General features: G+C 35.4%; 2 protein-coding genes across 2 annotated transcripts; both read left to right on the forward strand.

Moving 5' to 3' along the window:
- The first annotated feature begins 6,391 nt into the window (after positions 1–6,391).
- LOC145687329 (uncharacterized) lies at positions 6,392–10,180 on the forward strand. Its single transcript, XM_081760785.1, has one exon. It carries the CDS (start codon positions 6,392–6,394, stop codon positions 10,178–10,180), a length of 3,789 nt encoding a protein of 1,262 aa, XP_081616911.1.
- Positions 10,181–10,192: 12 nt separating this feature from the next.
- Positions 10,193–11,599, forward strand: LOC145687330 (uncharacterized). The gene has a single exon (XM_081760786.1). It carries the CDS (start codon positions 10,193–10,195, stop codon positions 11,597–11,599), a length of 1,407 nt encoding a protein of 468 aa, XP_081616912.1.
- The last annotated feature ends 13,163 nt before the right edge of the window (positions 11,600–24,762 follow it).

The following is a 24,762-nucleotide window of genomic DNA, read 5'->3' on the forward strand; positions in this document are numbered from 1 at the left end:
AACATTTAATATAGTACTATAGAACCCTAATATATATTAGTATAAATTTGGGTGGTCCATTTTTGTTTCCTTTTACGGATAAAAAACATTAAAAATTCGAATTTCGCAGGTTATTACCCCTTTGATGCGGTTTTATTACCTTATATGAAAATATGAATGTGTTCAGGGGTTTATTTTCTTTTATAAGGCATGAGAACATCGATGCTTTCATCTTAAAATTTGGTAGAGGTACATTGGCTCACTCTTAAAATTAGGAAATTGCCCAATTTGGTATAATAATATAGGTTCTTATAAATTTCGTTCCCTTTCATGGGTAAAAATTACCAGATATTAGTATGACCACGTGTTCGATTATTGACTCAATTTATCCCCTTTGATAAGGATTTAGCACGTTATATGGGTATGTACAGTGGTTTATTACCTTTTATATTTTTATGTTCCTTTTTAAATTTTGTTGGGGTACATAGAACCATTCCTTAAATTTGGGAATTATCAAATAACAAAATTCGGTAAACGTTTTCTAGGACACTTTGAAAAAGTTTGTGTCCCTCTTATGGCCGAATATTTAAATTTCAAAGGTAATTGAGCGGCTTTATCATTGAATAAGTACAGGATTTGTTACTTTTTTCATAAGACACAGGTGTATTTGTGTACCAATCTTAAATTTTAGGAGCGGTACATTCCTATTGTTATATCAATAATTGAAAGTTGTTCTTAGAATTGGGTGGTATCTCATTCTTTGGGTAAATCGTTGTTAAATATTAGTATGATCTCGTGGTCAGTTATTCATCTAGATGGTATTAGGTGTCCATGACATTGGTACATTGAAACTCTAGGATAATTTGAGAATTGTCAAAATGAAATTACGTCATTAGTTTTCATTATTCCCGCCTATGGACCAAATATAAACGTAAGCAATACGATGTACCACGTGATTGACCTTGATGAGGTAGTGTACAGGGATTCATTTCCTTTGTTGCTGTACTTCTTAAGTTTGAGTATACACTTTCAGAAAACAGTTGGTTCTGCTAAGGTAAACAATTGACAAACATTATTGACCTTATTGAACATATAATGATATGGTTAATTTTAAGACAGGTATATCGAGAGAGGTACGTAGGATCATTCTTTAAATTTGGGAATTGTGATAAACAGAATTTTAATATAAGGCGCGAAATTTGAAACAATACTTTGAACTTTAGTCACAGCTCATAGTCTAAGATCATTGGTGATGGTTGATTTGCCCTTGAGCTGTAGAAATCTGATAGCTAACTTTATTGAATCTTATGACTCATAGTCTAAAGGCTATGCATGCTACAACACTGAAATTTAGTCACAAAGTGATGTAATCTGACACTGGAAAAGTTATTGTTGATGGAATTTGATTGGATGATCACTATCTTTCGTGCAATCTGATTGGATGATCCCTATCTTTCACGGAATCTGATTGGTTGATGATTTTCAAATCTTTGCTGCATTCAGTTTTAAGTTTTGTTTAACATTTCTCGATTACTGTTTAAAAATTTTGGTTTCGTTCAACGTTTTGCACTCACTGATAAATATGATCAAAACCGTTTATTTGTTAATCGAAAAGTTAAAAACCGGACAAAATTTGACGGTTAACCGTGAACCGTTAAATTATTTGTTTGAAAATTTTTTGTTTGGATGTTCTTTATGACATTTTTTAGTTTCAAAATTTTTGTTTGAAATGTTTCGTTTCAAAATTTTGTTTGAAAAAGTTTTTGTTTGAAGTTTTTCGTTTCCAAATTTTTAGTTTAAAAAAATTGTTTCGATTTTTTGTTTAAGAATTTTTTGTTGAAATTTTTTTGTTTGAAATTTTTGTTTGTAAATTTTTGTTTGAAATTTTTGTTTGGAAAATTTTAGTTTCAAATGTTTAAGTTTCTGCACTCATTGGTAGAGAACCGTTTCGTAACTGTTTAGAACAAAAACCTCTGGCAAAATTGTTTATCATGATGCATTAGTACACGTCAGAACATGGTAATGCAACGTCATCAGTTTTGCATCATCGTTCAAGATAGTATTCATCATAACGTCATCACGGCTAATTGTCTGCAGTTTCTAAACTCGCGTGATGTGATGAAATCATTTACTGATATTCAACAGAATGTACCTTATAGAATCTTAGCTATCCAAATTATCCCTACACAGTTGGGGTTAAGAATCGTAGTGAAGCTTGAAAATGATAAGGATATTATTTTACCAACAAGATATTTACCCATGGACGCTTCGAAACAAGAATAACTATTACGTTTTTTGAACCCTGGACCTGTATCTTTATACTACAAAGGATTCTGCGGTCGAAGTCATCAATTTAAATTTCGTACACAGGCGGATCTGTGGATTTGGTTTCGTCACCAATTGTGATGAAATCATGAATTCAAACGTCAGTACATTCCATTTTAAAGACGTCAGCCGTAGCTGTATGAAATCAGCAAATACCGTGTCAGACCATGAGATCATTCGAGCAAGTGTGTTTCAGCAGGAAAGATGTGTACTTCTAACGATAAAGTATTCCTCTTCTCAATCTATTATCCAATAAATATATTTAAAACAAAACATGTCATGGTTGGTATCTGTGCTACAACGTTTGAACCTGTGATTCGATTGGGCAAAGCAGAACAATTTGGTGTACAACTGAACTTTGAAGAATGGTAAATATTATGTTCACGTTTCGACCAAATAAAAGATTATTTTCATAATGAGCTAAATGTGACCATAGCCAAATCATTTTCCTCAAATCATGAGGTGGTGCTTCGTACAGTCCTTCAGAAAAAGATGGTGCTGTTACGTAAAAAGAGTACATTGCATAAAGCCCGCAACATGGTGTATCTAACGCAAACGGAATGGAACAAATTCATCAATGTATTCCAGTGTGTTAAACATTCAGTGGAAGTGTGCAACAAAACAAGTATATTCCTGAAAAAGTACTATTTTGAGAAATATGTCATTCATATTGTACAACATGTATCTAGAAGTTGTGATGGTTGTCAACATCGTTCGTGGGTGCATACCTGAATTGATAAACAGTTTATTTGTGACCAAATGGACATCGAGTTTCCACCAATTGGCGTTGCAATAGACCTTAAATGACTTCAGTTGGAATTAAAATTATACGCTAAAGACAAACTAGTGCAAAAAGTTCAAAATACATTGTATCGACAATATCCAGATCCTCTATCTGGTATGGTATGAGATTAATCAGTGCAGCGTAATAAAATGATACATATCAATGATTTGTGTTTTTCATTTCAAGTACAACCCAATGTTCTGACGTGTACTATTGCATCATGATAAACTGTTGCCAGATGGTTTTGTTCTAAAACGTTCCGGTTCTTTATCAATGAGTGCACAAACTTAAAAATTTGAAATCAAAACTTTCCAAACAAAAATTTCAAACAAAAAGTTTACAAACAAATATTTCAAACAAAAAAATTTCAAAAATTCTAAACAAAAAATTCGAACAAAATTTTTTAAACTAAAAATTTCAAAAGGAAATAATTTCAAACCAAAAAAAAATCAAACAAAATTTTGAAACGAAAAGATTTGAAAAAAAAATTCCAAACAAAATTTTCAAACAAAATTTTGAAACGAAAAAATGTCAAACAAAAATTTTGAAACGTAAAAAATTTCATAAAAATTTCAAACAAAAAAAATCAAGCTAAAAGTTTTCAAACAATTTTACGTTTCACGATGAACCGTCAAACTTTGTCCGGTCTTTAACTGTTCGATTAACAAATAAACGATGTTGATCATATTTATCAATGAGTGCAAAATGTTGAACGAAACCAAAATTTTAAAACAGTAATCGATAAATGTTAAACAAAACTTAAAACTGAATGCAGCAAAGATTTGAAAATCATCAACCAATCAGATTCCGTGAAAGATAGTGATCAACCAGTCAGATTGCAAGAAAGATAGTGATCATCGAATCCAATTCCATCAACAATAACTTTTCCAGTGTCAGATTACAACACCTTGTGACTAAATTTCAGTGTTGTAGCATGTATAGCCTTTAGACTATGAGTCATAAGATTCAACAAGGTTAGCTATCAGATTTCTAAAGCTCAAGGGCAAATCAACCATCACCAATGATCTTAGACTATGAGCTGTGACTAAAGTTCAAAGTATTGTTTCAAATTTCGCGCCTTATATTAAAATTCTGTTTATCACAATTCCCAAATTTAAAGAATGATCCTACGTACCTCTCTCGATATACCTGTCTTAAAATTAACCATATCGTTATATGTTCAATAAGGTCAATAATGTTTGTCAATTGTTTACCTTAGCAGAACCAACTGTTTTCTAAAAGTGTATACTCAATCTTAAGAAGTATCACAACAAAGGAAATGAATCCCTGTACACTACCTCATCAAGGTCAATCACGTGGTACATCGTATTGCTTACGTTTATATTTGGTCCATAGGCGGGAATAATGAAAACTAATGACGTAATTTCATTTTGACAATTCTCAAATTATCCTACAAAGTTTCAATGTACCAATGTCATGGACACCTAATTCCATCATAGGTCAATAACTGGCCACGTGATCATAGTAATATTTAACAATAATTTACCCAAAGAATGGGATACCACTCAATTTTAAGAACTACTACCAATTATTGATATGACAAAAAGAAATGTACCGCTCCTAAAATTTAAGATTGGTACACAAATACACCTGTGTCTTATGAACAAGTAACAAATCCTGTACTCATTGAAAGATAAAACCTCATCAAAGAAGATAAAATAGGTCAATTACCTTCGAAATTTGAATATTCGGCCATAAGAGGGGGACAAACTTTTTTCAAAGTGTCCTAGAAAACGTTTACCGAATTATGTTATTTGATAATTCCCAAACTTAAGGAATGGTTCTATGTACCCCAACACAATCTATAAGGGAACATAAAAATATAAACGTAATAAACCTCAGTACATACCTATATAACGTGCCAAATGCTTATCAAAGGGAATAAATTGAGTCAATAATCGAACACGTGGTCATACTAATATCTGGTAATTTTTACCCATGAAAGGGAACGAAATTTATAAGAACCTATATTATTATACCAAATTGGGCAATTTCCTAACTTTAAGGGTGAGCCAATGTACCTCTACCAAATTTTAAGATGAAAGCAACGATGTTCTCATGCCTTATAAAAGAAAATAAACCCCTGAACACATTCATATGTTCATATAAGTTAATAAAACCACATCAAAGGCGTTAGTAACCTCCGAAATTTGAATTTTTAACATTTTTGTCCATAAAAGGGAACAAAAACGGACCACCCAAATTTATACTAATACATATTAGGGTTCTATAGTACTATATTAAATGTTTATATTTGGCAATTTCCAAAATTTAATGTGAGGGGCCAATGTACTACTTCAAATTTTCAACAGATGCACCAATGTATCTATATTTTAAGAAAAAGAATAGACCCCTATACATGCCCATATAATTATAAGGTAATAAGACGTCAAAAAATGAAATAAAATGGGTCAATAAATTAATATATTTAGTAGTTATTTACGCATGAAACGGAACGTGATGGATCACCCAAATATATAGTGATACATATTGATGTCCTATATTATAATACCAAATGCTTATATTAAACAATTTCTAAAAGTTAAGGAGTCGGCCAGGGTACCCCTCCCAAATTTTTAAAAGGGTGCATTAATATACCTATGTCTTATGTAATTGATCCCTATACATACCAATATAATCATATAAGATAATAGGATCTCATCAAAGGGGATAACTGAGGTCAAAACCAAACACATGGTCGTATTAATTTTCGACAATCTTTTACCCATGAAAGGAAACGAGGTGGACCATCCAAATTTATCATGATATATATTGAGGTCCTGTACTATTGTTCAGAACTAGAGTTCTTCTCAATAAAAACTAACGCCAGTAAGTAAATGAAGAGGCAGCAACATAAAAACTAATACTTTTTCTCCCCAGCTGGGGTGAGTGTGTGTGTAAAAACGTGACACCAAGAAGGCAACGGTAGCTACGTGTATTGTGTTAATATCGCATTAATCTACATATAACAATGTTCATCTAGCAACTTTGTTTGTATTTTTTGAATTCATATAATATTGTGTGTTATGAAATACAAATGTATTGAACAGTCTCAAAGCAACGTCGAAGAATTATTAAGAAACCAGCGCCTACACAAGGATTACATCGACCAAATGGTCCATCCACGCCGGATCAGGATTCTACAGTGCAGTTAACAAGGTAGGTAGTGAGTGCATATTTCAATATAATATTATCCTTGTATCACTTATACAAAATAAGCCTGTAAAAGCAAAGCCTCATTTAGAACGTAAGTGTTAAAAGTGTATTTAATTTGAGTGAAGCATGACGGACAGAATGAAAGAATTAGTTTGCAAGAGAGGTCAAATTAAGGCCAAACTCACTCGTTTTAAACCTTTTGTAGATAGTTTTACAGAAGATCAGAATATTACGCAGTTAGTGTTACGTTACGAGAAAATAAAACAGTGCTATGATGAATTTGATGCAATACAATCCGAAATAGAAATGTTACAGGGTTCATCAGAAATTGATCAGGAAACTCAAGAAAGAGAGCAATTCGAGAATACTTATTTTGATTTAGCAGCTAAGACGGAAGTGTTCATAAATCAACACAGCTCCAGTGCAAAGAAAAATGAAAACAATGAAGCAAGCAATTCTAATCCATCAGTTAGGTTGCCGGTGATAAACCTTCCGACCTTTTCTGGAAGCTACGATGAGTGGTTGTCGTTCTATGACACGTTTCAGGCATTAATACATAACAATAGCACATTGCAGCCAGTCCAAAGGTTTCATTATTTACGTTCTTCTCTACGTGGGGAGGCTCTTGAAGTAATACAAGCCTTGGAAATTTCTTCTGAAAACTATGACGTAGCATGGACTTTACTCAAAGAACGTTTTGAAAACAAAAAGTATATTGTTAACAAACACGTCAAAGCTTTATTTGAAATGCCAATGGTGGAACGTGAGTCGGCTGTTTCGCTTAAATCTCTTTTAGACAGCACAGTAAAACATTTGAGGGCTTTAAAATCACTAGGTCAACCGACAGAAAGCTGGGATGCATTACTTATATATTTGATTGCGACCAAACTAGACAATACAACACATAAGGAGTGGGAGAAAACACAATCAACGAATGAATTACCGAGCATGTCACAGCTGACACAATTTTTACAACAGCGTTGCCAAGTTTTAGACGCAGTTGATAATAAGCGTAGACCTAAAGATACACCCTCAGTTCCAAATAACAAATATCAACAAACAAATAAGGCAGGCAAAAAGAGTTCTTACTCAACGACAGCACACGTAACGTATTCCGACAACAATGCATGTCCCAGCTGTAAAGGCTCCCACAAATTATTTCAATGCCAATCATTGTTGAAAAAATCTATAGGAGATAGAATTAAAGAAGTTAAACGTCTTTCCTTATGTATAAATTGTCTCAAACGAGCGCATAAGGCAAATGAGTGCTTATCAGGTAATTGTAAAATATGCAATAAAAAGCATAACACATTACTGCACTACTCGCGTTGTCCATCGCCCACTAGAGCGAATGAACCACAAGATGAAAGGGAAATAGGTCAAGGTCAAAACACGCTCGCTGCAACAACATCTCTCGAGGAGGAATGTGAAGGTAAGAATATTCGTTCTACAAACAGTGTACCGCAGAATCTTAGGAGACCACCAAGCGTTATGCTATCCACAGCTGTAGTATATGTTAAAGATAAACTGGGTAATTTTCAAATGTGTCGAACACTTCTCGATTGTGCTTCTCAGTCCAATTTTCTAACAAACAGAATGGTTCAATTATTGGGACTAACAAAGAGTAATAGCGTTGTACACATAAATGGTATAGGTAATGCTAATACAAGGTCATGCCATAGCGTTCAGGCTACAATTAAGTCAAGATATAACAATTATTCAGCCACATTAGACTTCATCATATTGCCGCAAATATCACAAGACTTGCCTATGGTTCGTGTAGACACGTCATCGTGGGAAATACCTTCCAACATTGAATTAGCAGATCCTAGCTTCAACATACCACAGCGTATTGACATGTTATTGGGGGCGGAAGTATTCTTTGATCTACTTTGTGAAGGGCAAATAAAACTCAAGGCAGGGTATCCAACCTTGCACAAAACATTGTTTGGCTGGATTGTAGCGGGAAAAATAGACAATCAACCACACATTTCGACAAATGTGTGTCACCTCTCCACAACAGAAAAAATACACGAGCAATTACAAAAATTCTGGACGATAGAAGAATGTTCAATGAAACATCCATTAAGTCAAGAGCAAGCAGAATGTGAAAGACACTTCAAAGAAACACACCGGAGAGACGAGACTGGGAGATTCATCGTCAGACTTCCCTTTAAAGAAAATGTGAGGAATCTTGGTAAATCCAAGGAGATTGCAACGAGAAGACTTTATTCAATGGAAAGAAGGCTTATGAAGGATCCTGAGAAAAAAAGGGCATATATAGCGTTCATGAAAGAGTACGAAGATTTGGGCCATATGGAAGAAATAACTAGAGCAGAGAGCGATACAATGATGCCAGACTACTATCTTCCCCATCATTGCGTTATGAAGGAGACCAGTACTACTACCAAACTCAGGGTTGTATTTGATGCATCGTGCAAAACAACTTCTGGACTTTCATTAAATGAGACGATGAGAGTCGGGCCTACAATCCAAGAAGAATTATTTTCCATAACAGCAAGATTCAGGCAACATCAATACGTCATGACAGCTGATATAGAGAAGATGTATCGCAACATTAGGGTACATGATTCAGATGCAAACTACCAGAAAATACTGTGGAGAGAAAACCCTCAAGAAGCAATAAAGATATATCGACTCAAAACTGTAACATATGGTACTGCAGCAGCTCCTTTTCTAGCCACTAGATGTCTTCAGCAACTAGCCATAGAAGAGAAGAAGAATTTCCCTAAGGCAGCAGAAGTTGTAATGAGGGATTTCTATATTGATGATCTTCAAACAGGGACAAACACGAAGAAGGAACTACATGAATTACAGGGTCAACTCACAACTCTTCTGCAAAGAGGTGGTTTTTGTTTGAGAAAATGGTGTAGCAACGACACTTCACTGCTTTCAAAAATACCCAGTGAACTTCAAGAATCAAATTTCACTATTGAACCAAATGATGATTGCATCACAAGAAGTTTAGGATTGTTGTGGAATCCCATTAAAGACACATTTTCTTTCTCTGTCAAACCAAGAAACAACCCTCAACAAATCACGAAGAGGACTATTCTTGCTACAGTAGCGAGCATATTTGATCCCTTAGGATTAATAGGACCAGTTATTCTTAAGGCAAAAATATTTCTGCAACGTTTGTGGGAATTAAAATTGAATTGGGATGAAAGGGTTCCAGCCCCATTGCATTCAGAGTGGGAAACTTTTGAGCAGCAACTTCAAGAGTTGGAATCACTACATGTTCAGCGGAAGGTTATTCAAGAAACACAATCGCAGGTAGAAATTCATGGATTTTGCGACGGATCTCAGAATGGATATGGAGCTTGTATATATGTAACATCTAGTACAAAAAATGGAAAATTCACAGCAAACTTACTATGTTCAAAATCTCGAGTAGCACCTTTGAAGAAGACAACTATTCCTCGCCTAGAACTTTGTGCAGCTTTGTTACTTGCACAGCTAACTCAGAAAGTAATACAAGCATTACACTGCAAGATCGATAAGGTTGTTTTATGGTCAGATTCCACCATTGTATTAGCATGGATAAGAGGACCTTGTTCTCAATGGAAGACGTATGTTGCAAATCGTGTAGCGGAAATTCAACAATTGACTTTTAACTATGAATGGAGACACATCAGAACAGAGGAGAATCCAGCAGATCATATATCGAGAGGATTAACACCGTCAGAAATTCTTGATAATGAATTATGGTGGCATGGGCCTTCATGGCTATCTGAGAAATTAGACTCACAGACGAGGGAAGATGTTTGTGACCTAAGCGATGTTCCCGAGCGACGAAAAAATACAGCAGTAATGGTTTCTACAACACCGTGTCAACTCTTAGACAGATATTCATCATTAAGAAAATTGCAACGTGTAACTGCTTATTGCCTATGATTCACACACAACATGAGAAGATCTAATTGTGACAGACAGCATGGACATCTTACAGTAAGTGAATTACATGAAGCACTCGAATGTCTTATTAAACTATCACAACAACAAGCATTTCACAAGGAATTAAATGCATTGAGATCAGGAAAGGAAGTCGACAACCAAAGTCAATTGAGAAATTTGAACCCATACTTGGATGAGAGGCAAATCATCAGAGTCGGAGGAAGATTAAATGCAGCAGATCTTACTGAAGGACAGAAACATCCTATTGTACTTCCAGCTAACTGCAACTTGACAAAGTTAATCGCTCAAGAACATAAGAAGCTATTGCATGCCGGGCCTCAATTATTGTTATCCTTGCTACAATCATATTGGCCAATACGTGGACGAAACTTGGTTCGTCAAGTTGTGCATCAGTGTGTCACATGTTTCAGAAACAATCCTAAAGATGGTAAACAGATGATGGGAGATCTACCAGCTGACAGAGTTCAACCAACAAGACCATTTCTTCACAGCGGCGTTGACTACTGTGGGCCCATTTACCTTAAATCGAGTATCCGAAGGGGAGCCAAACTCCATAAGGCATATATAGCACTTTTCGTGTGTTTTGCGACTAAGGCGGTTCACATTGAACTTGTTAGTGATCTAACTACAGAGGCGTTTATTGGAGCATTAAAGCGATTCATGGCTCGTCGAGGAAAATGTGCTAAACTGTATTCTGACAATGCAAGTAACTTCGTTGGTGCAAAAAGGGAACTACAAGAATTGAAGACTTTATTTGAATCAGAACACCATAAAGAAAAATTACATAATTTTCTAGCAGCTGATAACATCACGTGGGTTTTTATTCCAGCAAGATCACCAAACTTCGGAGGCTTATGGGAATCATCAATTAAATCTCTCAAATACCATTTAAAGAGAGTCGTGGGAAATGCTTCACTCACCTACGAAGAGATGAACACTATTTTGACACTGATTGAGGCTTGCTTAAACTCTAGACCCTTAACACCATTATCAAATGATCCAAACGACCTACATCCATTAACACCTGGTCATTTCCTAATAGGCGACGCACTCACTACCATGTCAGAACCTAACTTGAAAAATATTCCTGTCAACAGACTTTCGAGATGGCAATACATACAACAACTTCATCAGCAATTTTGGTCCAGATGGTCAAAGGAGTATCTATCAAGTCTTCTAGAACGATCCAAGTGGAGAAGAAAATTTCCCAATCTTCTGGAAGGTGATTTGGTGCTCATCAAAGAAGATAACATTCCACCTCTAAAATGGAAAACTGGACGTATTGTGCAATTGTTTCCTGGGAAGGACGGAATAGTACGAGTGGCGACAGTGAAAACTACCAGAGGTACAACAACAAGATCTATTCGTCAATTGTGCCCGCTTCCTAAGGAGAGTTAATGTGTTGGTGTTATTCATAGTGTGTACATTGTGTTATTCACAGCGTTGTGTTGTGTGTGCATTATTCTGTTTATGTTTATATCATTCATTCATAACTTATGTTATCTATTGTTGTGTATATTAAGTTCATGAACCAAATTAATCATTCATAGATTTGTTGAAGGAATTCCTTCAAGGCGGGCGGTATGTTCAGAACTAGAGTTCTTCTCAATAAAAACTAACGCCAGTAAGTAAATGAAGAGGCAGCAACATAAAAACTAATACTTTTTCTCCCCAGCTGGGGTGAGTGTGTGTGTAAAAACGTGACACCAAGAAGGCAACGGTAGCTACGTGTATTGTGTTAATATCGCATTAATCTACATATAACAATGTTCATCTAGCAACTTTGTTTGTATTTTTTGAATTCATATAATATTGTGTGTTATGAAATACAAATGTATTGAACAGTCTCAAAGCAACGTCGAAGAATTATTAAGAAACCAGCGCCTACACAAGGATTACATCGACCAACTATAATACCGAATACTTAAATTGAAAAAATCCTAAATTTAAAGGGTGGGCCAAGGTACCCTCCCAAAAGTGTAATGGGGTTTATCAATATACTCATGTCTTATGATAGGAAATGAGCCGGTGTATACGCCCATATACCTGTAAAAGATAATAAAACCTCATCAAAGGGGATAAAATGGGCCTAAAACCAAACACGTGGTTGTACTAAAATCTGGCAATTTTGTACCCCTAAAGGGAACGAAGTGGACCACCCAAATTTATTATAATCTATATTAGGGTACTATACTATAATACCAAATGTTTAAATTGGGCAATTTCCAAAATTTAAGGGGTGGGCCAATGTACCCCCCAAAATATTAAAGGTGTGCATCAATGTAGCTATGCTTTATGATAGAAAATGGACACCTATACGTGACTATATAACCATATAAGGTAATAGGACCTCATCAAAACTGATAAAATGGGGCAAAAACCAAACACGTGCTACAACGTATTGCTTACGCTTATATTTTGGCAATTTTGTACCCCTTAGAACGAACGAGGAGGACCACCCAAATTTATAGTGATCTATATTAGGGTCCTATACTATTATACCAAATGTTTAAATTGGTGAATTTCCAAACGTGAAGGGGTGTGCCAAGGTACCCCTCCCAAAAATTTGTCTTGTTCTTACAAGTTATTGGAGTTGAGAAGACTTCCTTCATATGGGAAAAAACTAACAACATGACGTCACAGTCTACAATCTCGATTCCTATTGTCTGAAAATTTCGCGTGTTTCGCAAACTGTTCATGAATAAAAACGGATCATCCTTCAGGCCTAGTATGAGTCATAAATTTGTCTGAAACGTCATTGTGGGATTATTAAGTTCTTCCACTTTAACTAGAAATAATAATAATATTTTCGTTCGCCATTTTCAACACGTTCCATATATTCGTTCAACGAAAATTGGTAAATAGGAACTATTCTTTTTTATATATATTTGTTTGTATATTTTGTTAAAATATCAATATAACGCATACACAATCCAATGTGTTTTACCCAAAGAAAGGGTGTTACTATGTATCGTGATGAAGACAAATCCTACTTAGTTTCTGTTAAGGCATCCGAAGCTTCGATTTTCATATTGTCCAGTAGCTGACACCTTCTTTTTCTCCCTCTTTTGTTTTTAAAGTATCTCTTATAAGGCAATTCATCCTTATAGAGGATCCAGAAAATTTCTTCTTTTTTTTCTTAACTTCAGTATGCTTATTTGCATTGGAATAGGATGTAATATTGAGGTCAGAAATATACAGTATTAATAATAATAATAATAATAATAATAATAATAATAATAATAATAATAATAATAATAATAATAATAATAATAATAATAATGGTATTAGAAGTTTTAAAGTTGCTCTAAAATTTGGCAAAACTTACTTAAACGTGGGGATTTCAGACAAAGGGTTCCGTAGCTTCAAGACACACTTCTGCTACTCAAACAAAAGCATTCCATAAAGTTTCATGTAGAAAGTATTCTACTGTATGTTTTAAGGAAAATAACTAATAAAAATAACTGAATATCACTCAACAGTAAGGCATATAATAAACTAATTTTTAAGATATGCAGAGGTAATTATAAAAGCTTTGCTACAAAAATTCCTACACAGATCATAATTCAATGAGCTCTTAAATACAAACTAACAAAAAGTCTATAAGATTCAATCTACAGAGCAATTGTTACTTAAAGAATGGACATACACTATTTCGAGAATCGAGACAAGACGAGAAATGTTTACGATACTTTTCGTCTCGTCTCGATTCTCATCTCCAAAGCTAGACGATAATTTGAGTGAGCCTTTTCCGGTCTCGTATGTAAAATGTTGATTGCCATTTTTTGTTTGTTTTAGAAACGAGATGAAAAATTCCTCTTCTCGTCGACAACATTTAACAAAACCAAAATATTCTTGCCAAATGTCATGTTTCTGCTTGTAATGGTATGAACTGAGCGATAATTAGCTCCTAGCTTTTAATCTTCTACAAGATAATAATTATTATTAATAATTTATTATTATTACTATTATTATTCATGAAGATTTGATAGTTCAAGTATTGAAACATCCGAGTATTGAAATATTCGAATATAATAAAACGTGTGTCATCGTCGATCAATTGCCATCACAAATAAAGTTAGAAATGCACGACGAGGATTCGAACCACGAATCTCCAGATTACTGATCCAGCGCCTTGACCACTGAACCACGATTACTACGCGGTAAATGATTCGTCTTTAGTCTCGTTACTTTAGGTTTCTTTACCTCTGCTTGCAAAATTGTATATCTTCGTTTCAGAAAGTGTTTCGTATTTCTTTTTTGATGATATAAGTGAATAATCTTCTTCAAAGTTTATATTAATAATTTGAGTTGTTCTTAAACCTTTGGTTCACAAGTTTGTTTCTTCTCCACACGAAACCACAGATATGACTGATTTAATTCTCATACTCTGCACTTGTTTTAAAGCAGTCGTCATTACCTGATCAATGATTTATGTCCGCCATGATACATTGTAGCTAAGTTACAAGACATTTACGTCCTATCTGAACTTCGCATCCACCGTGTCAACTTTTGGTATATCCTGTTAAGTTAGCTTTCAACGTAGCTAAAGAAAACGTTTGTGAACGATTACACAGAGTTCTCCGTAGCAGAATGGATAAAGTCATGGGTCGATAAGTACAAGGTTCGTAGCTCGAAACCCGTCTCGGAAGCTTCATATTTTTTTAAATTCTTAATTCCTCAGTTCTCAAGATCTTTCTCTGCCTTCGTAATCATCTGTTGCTCTAAAAAGAGTTCTCCACCTTAGTTCGACAACTACCTAATGTGACCCTCGCAGTTCGAAACCTTCCCTTCTTCTGTTTCACAAAATCACAATTTTCGTCATAAGAAGAGTGCTGTCCGATCATTTTTCCCCAATTCTAAATCTGTGTATATTAATCATCCCCCTTTTTCTCCATACTTGAATATATATATATATATATATATATATATATATATATATATATATATATATATATATATATATATATATATATCTTTCTCTCTCTCAATGTCGCCTAGGAACTCATATGGCTTAAGATCAAACCTTTGACTTTTGAAACCAAATGCAAGCTCTCTAGCAATGTGCTATTGTAACTCTATAGGTTTTTTGCTAAAAGCAGTATCTTTTAGGGTTTATTTGGGGGGGGGGAGAGATTCTCCGCAGACACAAGATTTTCACTTTTTATTAGTGTATTACTATACATTTGATTAAACAATACGTATTTATGAAGCGCAAGGGAGGGAGAGTTACACCCTCCTGTCCTGCCCAAATGACGCCCCTGCAACACTTGATTGCAATTAATGAAAAAAAATTAAATGAATCATTGAATAACACTCATTTCTGTCAGTAGATATTTTAGAGCTCTGTGCGTGCATTACAGATTTTAGGAAGCACAAAACCTACAGCCGTTATTGGCAATTTCCATAGATTTCTTAGAGAGCATCTTACTAGCTTGCAGTCTTTTAAGAAGGGAAAGAATGGAACTAAAGGTCTTTATGAAGCTCTGGGAAGATTGTGACACTTTTTTTTTAAATTTAGGCTGTTAAAATATTTTAGAACAAACGAATAGAAAAGACTGTTTTAAAGCTAAAACGTTGTAAACTTGATTCCTGTTTCTTTTTCAGCTCAATGGAAAGAGTGTACAACGTCACACACACTGCTTTTGACAAGGAGAGGTGGAGGAGGAGTTGGATTGAATACTAGAGGCAAGTAATCGATTGATACATGTATTTCTGGATGCATAAGAAAATGGAACAAGAGTTTGTTATTAATTTGGACTTAGAATTTATGTAACAATTTCTATGCCGCGAACTGTATACAACCCACTTCTCTTCACATGTCAACACCCTGTCCACAAATGGCTCCTTCCTCAGGCGAGACAGCAAAGAAACACAGGTGTCTGCTCGCGTTGCCTTGTGGTCCGGAGTCAAATCATGTGGGACCCATCGACCCAACTTGTAGTGCTTCCCAAGTTGATGGAGGTGCGGCCGAATGTTTTTTTCACTCACACTGAACTGTAGTCTCAGTTCCCCACGTCTGGCTGTTTGTCCAATTGCTGTCTGAAAATCTTCATTTTGTATGTGTGTTGTTCTTCCGGCAAGTGGTGCATGCTCGAGTGTTTCGTCACCGTCCTTAAACTTGTCAAACCACCGCTGCACTGTCAGCGTAGTCACGACACTCTCACCAAAGGTCTGGCATATCTTCAGCACCGCAGCAGTGGCGTTTGAATACAGTTTTAACTAGTACAGCTTACACGCCCTTATGACGCTCTGTGTAGGTCGCATGTTCACTCTGTCCTTACACAAGTTCACGGTGTAACTGAACTGCCACGACCAGGTAGTATTTTGGATATACCCACAGCAACAACTGACCTTTCCTTATCTTCGTTGCATTCAACTCACGTTGTGAGGGCCAATAGAAGACAGACTTCCACAAAAGCGACAGAATTTTCTTGGTTACCTTTATAAAAATGCATAAGATACTTAACTGTTTTCACAAATTTTCAAATATCCTACTCCTTAGAATACACCCTTTAATCAAGGGGGGCGCGGTGGCTCAGTGGTAGAGCGTTCACCTCTGGTGCTTGGGGTCCCGGGTTCGATCCCAGCCTCCGCCAAGTGAACTTTGTGGTGGACAAACACCGTGCTCGTGGGTTTTCTCGGGGTTCTCCCGTTTCCTCCCACTTGCTTCATTCCACCATTTCACTCATCTCTCATAATCACCGTCTCCTTTAGCCTAACCGGCATAACCGTGGGACGTAAAACTCAGATGTTTCATTTCATTTCACCCTTTAATCAAAGTGTCATGATAAAATCCCAACTTGAAGTAGGTACTAACTATATTCCAAAGTCACTACAAATATGTCAGCTATTTTCCCGACACCATAAACTATAGATTCGACACTAATCTAAGCTAATTTGGATATTTTATTTTGACACCTTCTTACCTCCATATCAGTTAGGGAAGGGGGCTAAACTTGGACAAAAATGTCATCAGGAGTGCGACTATTCATCTCAGTGCCCCGCACTCTATGGATTTGACATTACTATGGATTTGACATTACCTTTATGTATAATCCCTTTTTACTCCATCTTTGGGAGGCTAAGAAGTCTTACCTTTATAGTACTTTTTTTGCAAGTTCTAAGCCACCCGAGTACCAAGTTTGGTTGAATTGTTCCAGGGTTTAAAGAATTATATTTGAGTGTGCGTCACCCCATTTAGTTCGCATGCCAGCTAATATCCTCTTCTTGCATGTACTTGGCCTTAAGTGCCATCGGAACTTTCACCAATTACCTTACCTGTCCCGAAAACTATGGATTCCACACTAATCTAGGTCATTTTGGACTGTTTACTTCCATTCCTTCTCACCCCGCATATCGATGGGATTGAACTTGAAGTTAAACGCATAGATAGTGTCACTAACTATCTCAAGGAACCTGAAAACTATAGACTCGAGATTAATATCGTTGTTGTCGATTACCTTTAAGTGTTAGCCTCTTCTCATTTCCAACCCTTGGAGTGTCTTAACCCCTCGACAAACTCTGACATTAAATGGCGTCAGAACTGTCAGTAATCAGCTTATCGACCTCGAAGACTACGGCTTCGACACTAGTATCGGTCGTTTTCAATTATTTGTGCATATTACCTCTTCCCACCTCTACATATGACAGGGGATTTCTACACAATAGTGTGGTATTAGGATGTCACTATTGATCTCTGTGACCCCTAAACTTATGAATTCAACATTAATGTAGGTCATTTTCGATTATTTGTAGATATCACCTCTGTTTAATCCCCTGCGTGCTTAGAGTATCTTACCCGCACAAAGTCATACGTGGACCAAGTTTAAATATGCTTAAGACGTTCTAGAGTTGTGTTGGTATATGCACATATACATCCATATATTTTGCATTTATAAATACAAAATGCCCCCGACACCTTTAAAAGGAAAATATTCAAAAGCCTGGAACATATTCCCCTTTGATTTTGAATGTAGAATTTATATACCGAGTTTCACGTTCCTAGATTGAGGGGTTCGTGAGATACTAACTTTTTCCCCCATGAATTATGATCCCTTATTCTCCCGTTAGAATATGCATTTTAATCAAAGAAACATTGTAAGTTCGAAGTAGGTGATAACTATATCCAAAAATCATTGCAATCGCTTCAGCCATTTTCCCGTGATTCAAACACAAAAAAAGTGATCACTTTAATTTTTATATAATTAATAGAAAATATTTATTAAAAAACATGTGTCTCTCAAACTGAGGGGGAGATGTCCCCTGCCCTCCCCAAATGACGCTTCTGAGAGAAGTGTATGAACGCGAATGGTAACAGGGGTAGCCAGTAACACGAATTCTTTCATATTTCACTTAAGAAAGGATGTGTGAAGAAATAACATTTACGCGCTAATTAACACGGTTATTTCTGAAGTTCACATGAAGGTTCGAAAATGTGGGAATGGTATTTCTATTATTACACAAGAAAATTATCCAAGATGGAGTTACGCATCATTACTATTGCCAGTGAAGGAGTATTATATTCTTAAGTATATATATATATTCTTAAGTATCTTGTAAGTAATCAAATACTAGTACAACCAGTAACCTTTAATTGTAATTAAGAAGCATTGATAATTACCGAACTGATCCTTCAGTGCAAAGAACACGAAGGTTCATAGTTATTGAATAGACATTGATGATATCAACTGAGAAAAGACGTATGAGGTGCACATCAGAAGTTAGTGCCGTTTTGCCACAACATTCACATTTTTTTTTGTCATTATATGTGTCGGAGACTATATACTTCCGACTATGTATGGCACTATGGCGTCGGGGACGGAAGCACTATGGCGTAGGAGACTTCCATCCTTCGTCTCTAAGTAGTGTAGGTTTTGTTTACTGTTTGGCAGCAGTTAAGTCATGGTGTCTGAACGAGTAAGACGTGTTTCTGATACTGACCGGAGACATGGAATTTTCGGTTGAAAAGTAACGGGTAACTGCGAAATTTCTCACAGCAGGCAGACGTGGTGCAGCCAATATTCATCACCATTTGGATGGTATGTGTGGTGATGTCGCTCTTGTAGAAAAGACTGTTTGAAAGTGGGTACTTGAGTTTAAAGCAGAGCAAACGAGTGAGAAAAACAAGAGATCTGGACGTCCAAAAACAGCATCAACTGACGTTAACATTGCCAGTGTTGAAAATTTTATCATGGAAGATAGGATACTGGAGAAGCTGGAGATGCAGGCGATGCAGGAGGTTTGTGATACATTTTGGCTAACAATGGGAACAGTAGAACGAATAATTACAAACGAACTGGGTCTAACTGTAAGAAAGGTTTCTTCTCGCTGAGTTCCACGAATGCTTCAGGACGATAAAAAGAGAGGCAAGGATTCGATCAAGTATTGCAAATTTGACACGATTCAGAAGAGAGGGATGCAATTTCTCGGAAAGTATTTTGACAATGGATGAATAACAGATTCCGCTATTCAAGCCACAAACAAAAAAACATTCGATGCATTGGAAACACATAAATTCACCACCCACCAAAAAATTTCGTCAGGTTGCATCCAATGAGAAGGTACTGTACGCTCTTTTCAGGGATTCTCAGGTTGTGATAATGTCCCACCTTATTCCAAAAGGTCATACGATTACGGATTATAAATTAGTACACTTTTGAACACAAAAGTTTTGCCAAATTGACCGAAAAAACAATCATAAATGGCAAATGGAAATTTTATTCTTCACATGGACAATGTACCGCTATATCGTGATAATGTTGTGATTGGCTGACCACAGCATTCTGCCACATTCACTCTAATCACCAGATTTAGTTCCGAGTGACTTCTGGTTGTTCCCAAACCCCAAGGATCCACTTGTGGACGCCATTTTGTAAGTAGATAGTCCTATGAAGTGCTATTTTCAAGTATCTGAAACATACCCCCAAAGATGACTATGCCACATGCTACAAAAAAAAAAAAAAGTCGAAGCAATGGCAACTATATCAATAAAGAGGGAGGGTTTGTTGAGAAATAGAGACAGGCCAGTTTTCTATAATTCCTTGTTTTTTGAAATTAGAACAAAAGGGCACGTACTTTTGGTGTTTACATCGTATAACTAAGAATAATAGGACCACTATATTGCGTCTGAGTTGCTAGTTAATAAGATTGGCCATGTATGGACTATATACAATTTTAGAAGAAACAATATGCATATTTTTAGTTTTATTGAAAAACTTCTTTAAAAAATTGTACGATACAGTAATATCCTACACAACATCAACAGTATTAGAAACATGATATAGAGTGGCTTCCATCTTATTAATTTTCGAACGTTACTAAATACTGCATTGTTTAATAAAGAAGGAAAGTCTTTTTGTTTCTAATGTTCTCTAAAAGTACTTGAGCTGTATCTTTATACCAAGCCGTCGATGAAATAACCACGTTACTTTCAAAATCGTCTACTGTAAATGCTTTTGAAGTTTCTCAGATATTGGATGGAAACATTGAAAGTAGATGGAGGATAAGCAATACGTTTCTATATTGAAGGCTCTTTCTTTATCTCTAGGCCTATTGATAGCCTTTATCTGTTGATGAAGTGTAGCTTAAATCTGCTGTAAATCAGGAATTGAGAGGGAGAACAGAGGAAGCAACCAGGAAGGGGGAAAGCTTTGTGGAAGCTTTATGCCGAAGAAAATGAGAAACAGTATATTTCTGGAACCCAGAAGAATTGATTCTCTAGAGGTGGTCAGAAAGCTAGCTATCTGTATCAAAAATTCCTTTCATTGTAAGAGAAAGCCATCGTAATAGAACGTTTCTTGTTCAGCATTCAATGTTATTTTTTATATCAAACAGAAAATGAACTAAATTTTTTTAAAAGCAGTCACAAAGACTGTATAGAAATAAGTTTAGAAACGAAGTAAAAACAGTAATTTTTTGGAAATAGGATACATAATTCAATATCTAAAGCTAAGTGTTTCTGTTCATGCACTGGAAAGTTTCATTCCGATAATCCGAAGTAAGACAGAATCTATGAATATCTTTATAACACAATTTCTATAACACATCCAGTGACGGCTCTTGAGGGAAATTACATCATTAAATTTCAAAATTCTATCACCAAAGCTAAACCAAGAAAACTCACTCAATGTCCCAATTAATGTATAAAAGAATTAATACACTACTTGAATGCAATTGCACCAGCTCATTGCTATAAAATAACAATTTCCAACAGCGTGAATTACCTCCGCCACTGAACACATCTACTACACCTAGTTAGTGTAGTCAGCATTTTTCTGCTTTTCTGTCGACTGTAAATCCGAGTAGGCTTGAATCCTTATCCAGATGACTCTCATAACGGAATATTTCAAAGATTGGGCGTAGTAACATCGAAAAATTTATAATTATAGTTTGTGCAGTCACCCTGTTTATTTTGTCCTTTTCATGTTGTTTTCCTTCCTGCTGTTGAAAGAATGGTGAAATAGTCTTAGTCTTTACCTCCACTTAAGGTTGGTGTAAAGAGACAAATTTTGCCGATAGATGGCACTACAGTATTCGTATATCTCCCATATATATATATATTTTTTTTTACCTTTCACGAAAATGCATGATTTCTCTTACAAATTTCAACCTAGAGACTTCAAATTTTTAGAAAAGGAACTTCATAATCTATCGAAGGCAATAATCTGTGCCGATTTTTTTATTTAAAATTTTGTTCATTGTAGAAATTGCTTGATTGTTGAAATGGTTATATAAATCTTTAACAATGAAACTGTTTCAACAATAAAGAAAATTCTAAATAAAAAATAGACACGGACTGTTCCCTTTGATAGATTATGAAGTTCCTTCTCTAAAAATTTGAACTCTCTAGGTTGGAATTTGTAAAAGAAATTGTAAATTTTCGTGAAAGGTAAAAAATACATGGGACAGATACGAAGATTGTAGTGACATTTATCGGCAAAACTTTTCCCTTTACACAAACCTAAAAGGATATCTAGGACGATTCCAGTGCAGGCATTATTTTCTTTAATTACTTTCATTTTATTACTGCAGCAATTCTTCAGTCAACGGCAATCATCTACCTCTTAGTCTATAGAACATAATCATACAACGTTAAATCAAACTTTATAGCTAAATTCACTACAATTTCTAGCAGCTGGGTTGCTCATGCCGAATTGATCTATTAGAGTAACCAGATGATGAGTGTTCTAGAACAAGTCATCAGTACTTACGTTTGTACAAATCAACGGCAATTCGACATGAATATCGTGGTAAGAATGATTTTAGCGGTTGAAGTATCTGCAATATGTAAATAAACTATAAGCTATTACACTATTTTGTCTTGATTTACTGAAGAGAGAGAGAGAGAGAGAGAGGGGATAATTGGACCAACTATATTACAGAATTTCTCAAGACAAGAGAGTTAAAATATTTCCCACTTTACACCACTTCTTGTGGGTAAGTCACTGAGGGATTAAGAATGTGAGAGAAATAGCTAGAGGGAAAATAAATTCGAGAAGAAAAGAATTGACCGAAACATAGAACAAACGTAATACCGTTAGGGGAAGAAAGAAATCAGAAAATCTCAAAGAAGATATCAAACAAAATAACCCGATTCTATAGAAATTTGTGGAATAAGAGTTAGAGTGGGAAATTAAGACAGAGAAAGGTGTTATGAGAAAAGGAATTTGATTAAAATGATACCATGGATAGTAAAAGGATGAGGAGACAGAGGCTACAAGTGACGAATGGTATAAAAACAGATAACTGTTATCAGTGGCGTACACATAATTCATTCAAGAGGGGTTCCATCACTCGATCTCATATCTCTTCATTACAAGCGTGGTTTTTCTATCTATCTATCTATATGAACAGCTCTGGGAAGAAAATGGTAAAAGCCACTTCCGGTGGAATTGAGTTATTAGGTTGAATGGATTAGGATCAAACAATAGAACATTATGCAGGTCGTTTAATTTTGGAAATATACCAGCAGATGGTAGTGGAAGCTTATTTTGTATGTGACATTGCGTTGTATTGCATGGTAATGTTGAACATCCTTTCCCAGTTTACTCGGAAGTTAGAAAATGTCACTTGCCATTGTCTTACCCCGAGCCACTCACATTTCTTAATATTGCAAATGTTTAATTTTCAATAATATCTTGCTCAAAATGGTTTAAAGCCGAAAAAAAACATACCTGTGCGTACGCCATTGAATGCTAAATTAAGATTAAGTTATTAGCAAAGGAGCTTAATGATTGGATGTTTCGCTATTTGCAGCAAGTGTCCTACTAATGATAGCAGACTATTGATGATGATGACTAGTGCATCATAAAGGTTTGTGGAGAAAATGTGATAGAGGGAGTTACATTAGAATAGGTAGTACATTAGAACTTTCAAATTATTTTCACGAAAAATAAAGAAAGGCTATTTATGTCATGGTGTTGGCAACACTGCGCTGGTAGTTTGTCATTAGTTTTTAGAAATATTCGCTTCACGGTTGTCACAGGAAATCTCATAATAGAGAATCTTGGGTGAACATTAAATATTCGTTTAAAAAATTGTAAGGATTTGGCGGAAACATCGTACACAGTGACAGATATTGATATATTTATAGAAGGTAAGTGTAATCCTTTTGTCATTAATTCTTAATGATTGCATTGTACTAAGGGCACAGATACTTTTAGAGTCAAATTTTCTATGTGTGTGGCATGTACACTGTAAAAAATCGTTGTGTTGTTTCAACGACATACCTATGTGTTAACGCGATTGTTTTAAAATATAACACAAAAAGATAGTTATAACAACTAACTATCCATTTAGAGTTGTGTGTCCAATGCCGGTAGTTAAAATGACACACAACCTGTGCGTTAACACAAGTGTAGAATCTTCGGTGTTGTTTTCTGCGTGATTGCCAAATATGTTGGGCATCTAATTATAAAGGCTAATGTGTTGAAGCTATAGACAAACACAATAGTAATAAATACTTAAACAAATCCAGGTATTCACAAAATTTCAACATGCAAACCGTGCGATGTGTTTTCAATTGTTTTACATAATGTTTCTAGAGAAATATGTTAACAGCAAGAAACACCTTATTACTGTGTCATTTGTACACGGCACTAGAGCTCACCAGTCAACACCGGGGACTGTGCTTCAAAAATGGCGGAAAACAAGTAGAAACACGATTAAGAATCAATCATATAATAAGGATATAGGTAAGAGTTTCCTATCATTCTTGAACAAGATATTGGTGAAGGTTGTATTTCGCACCATCAAGAAATACGTCACAATAAATGATTGGGAGGTTGACAAAAATTTTTAGTATGAAGATTTTCTAAATGAAGTGTTTTGTAGTTTACTATTATTATTATTTTAAAATTATAATTTGTTTCCTTCCTCACCCGGTTTACATTTTGACAGGGAATTTCAAGAAAGAGCACGTTCGGAAACACTTGGCGAAATTGATGATGTTCACGAATTAATCTGTTGCAGTTCTTTTCGTTAAGTTTGTTCGTTTCGTTATTTCCGAACGCGATGAATTTGTTGTCATGTCACTAGCTAGTATTCAAAGATAGCGAACC

This window comes from Thermobia domestica, chromosome 6 (assembly GCF_964235325.1).
Source record: "Thermobia domestica chromosome 6, izTheDome1.hap1.1, whole genome shotgun sequence".
In the NCBI taxonomy this organism is placed as follows: domain Eukaryota; kingdom Metazoa; phylum Arthropoda; class Insecta; order Zygentoma; family Lepismatidae; genus Thermobia; species Thermobia domestica.

What these genes read in the sequence shown, in the direction of transcription:
- LOC145687329 (XM_081760785.1), top strand. Translation starts at nt 6,392, where the DNA reads ATGACGGACAGAATGAAAGAATTAGTTTGCAAGAGAGGTCAAATTAAG.
- LOC145687330 (XM_081760786.1), top strand. Translation starts at nt 10,193, where the DNA reads ATGAGAAGATCTAATTGTGACAGACAGCATGGACATCTTACAGTAAGT.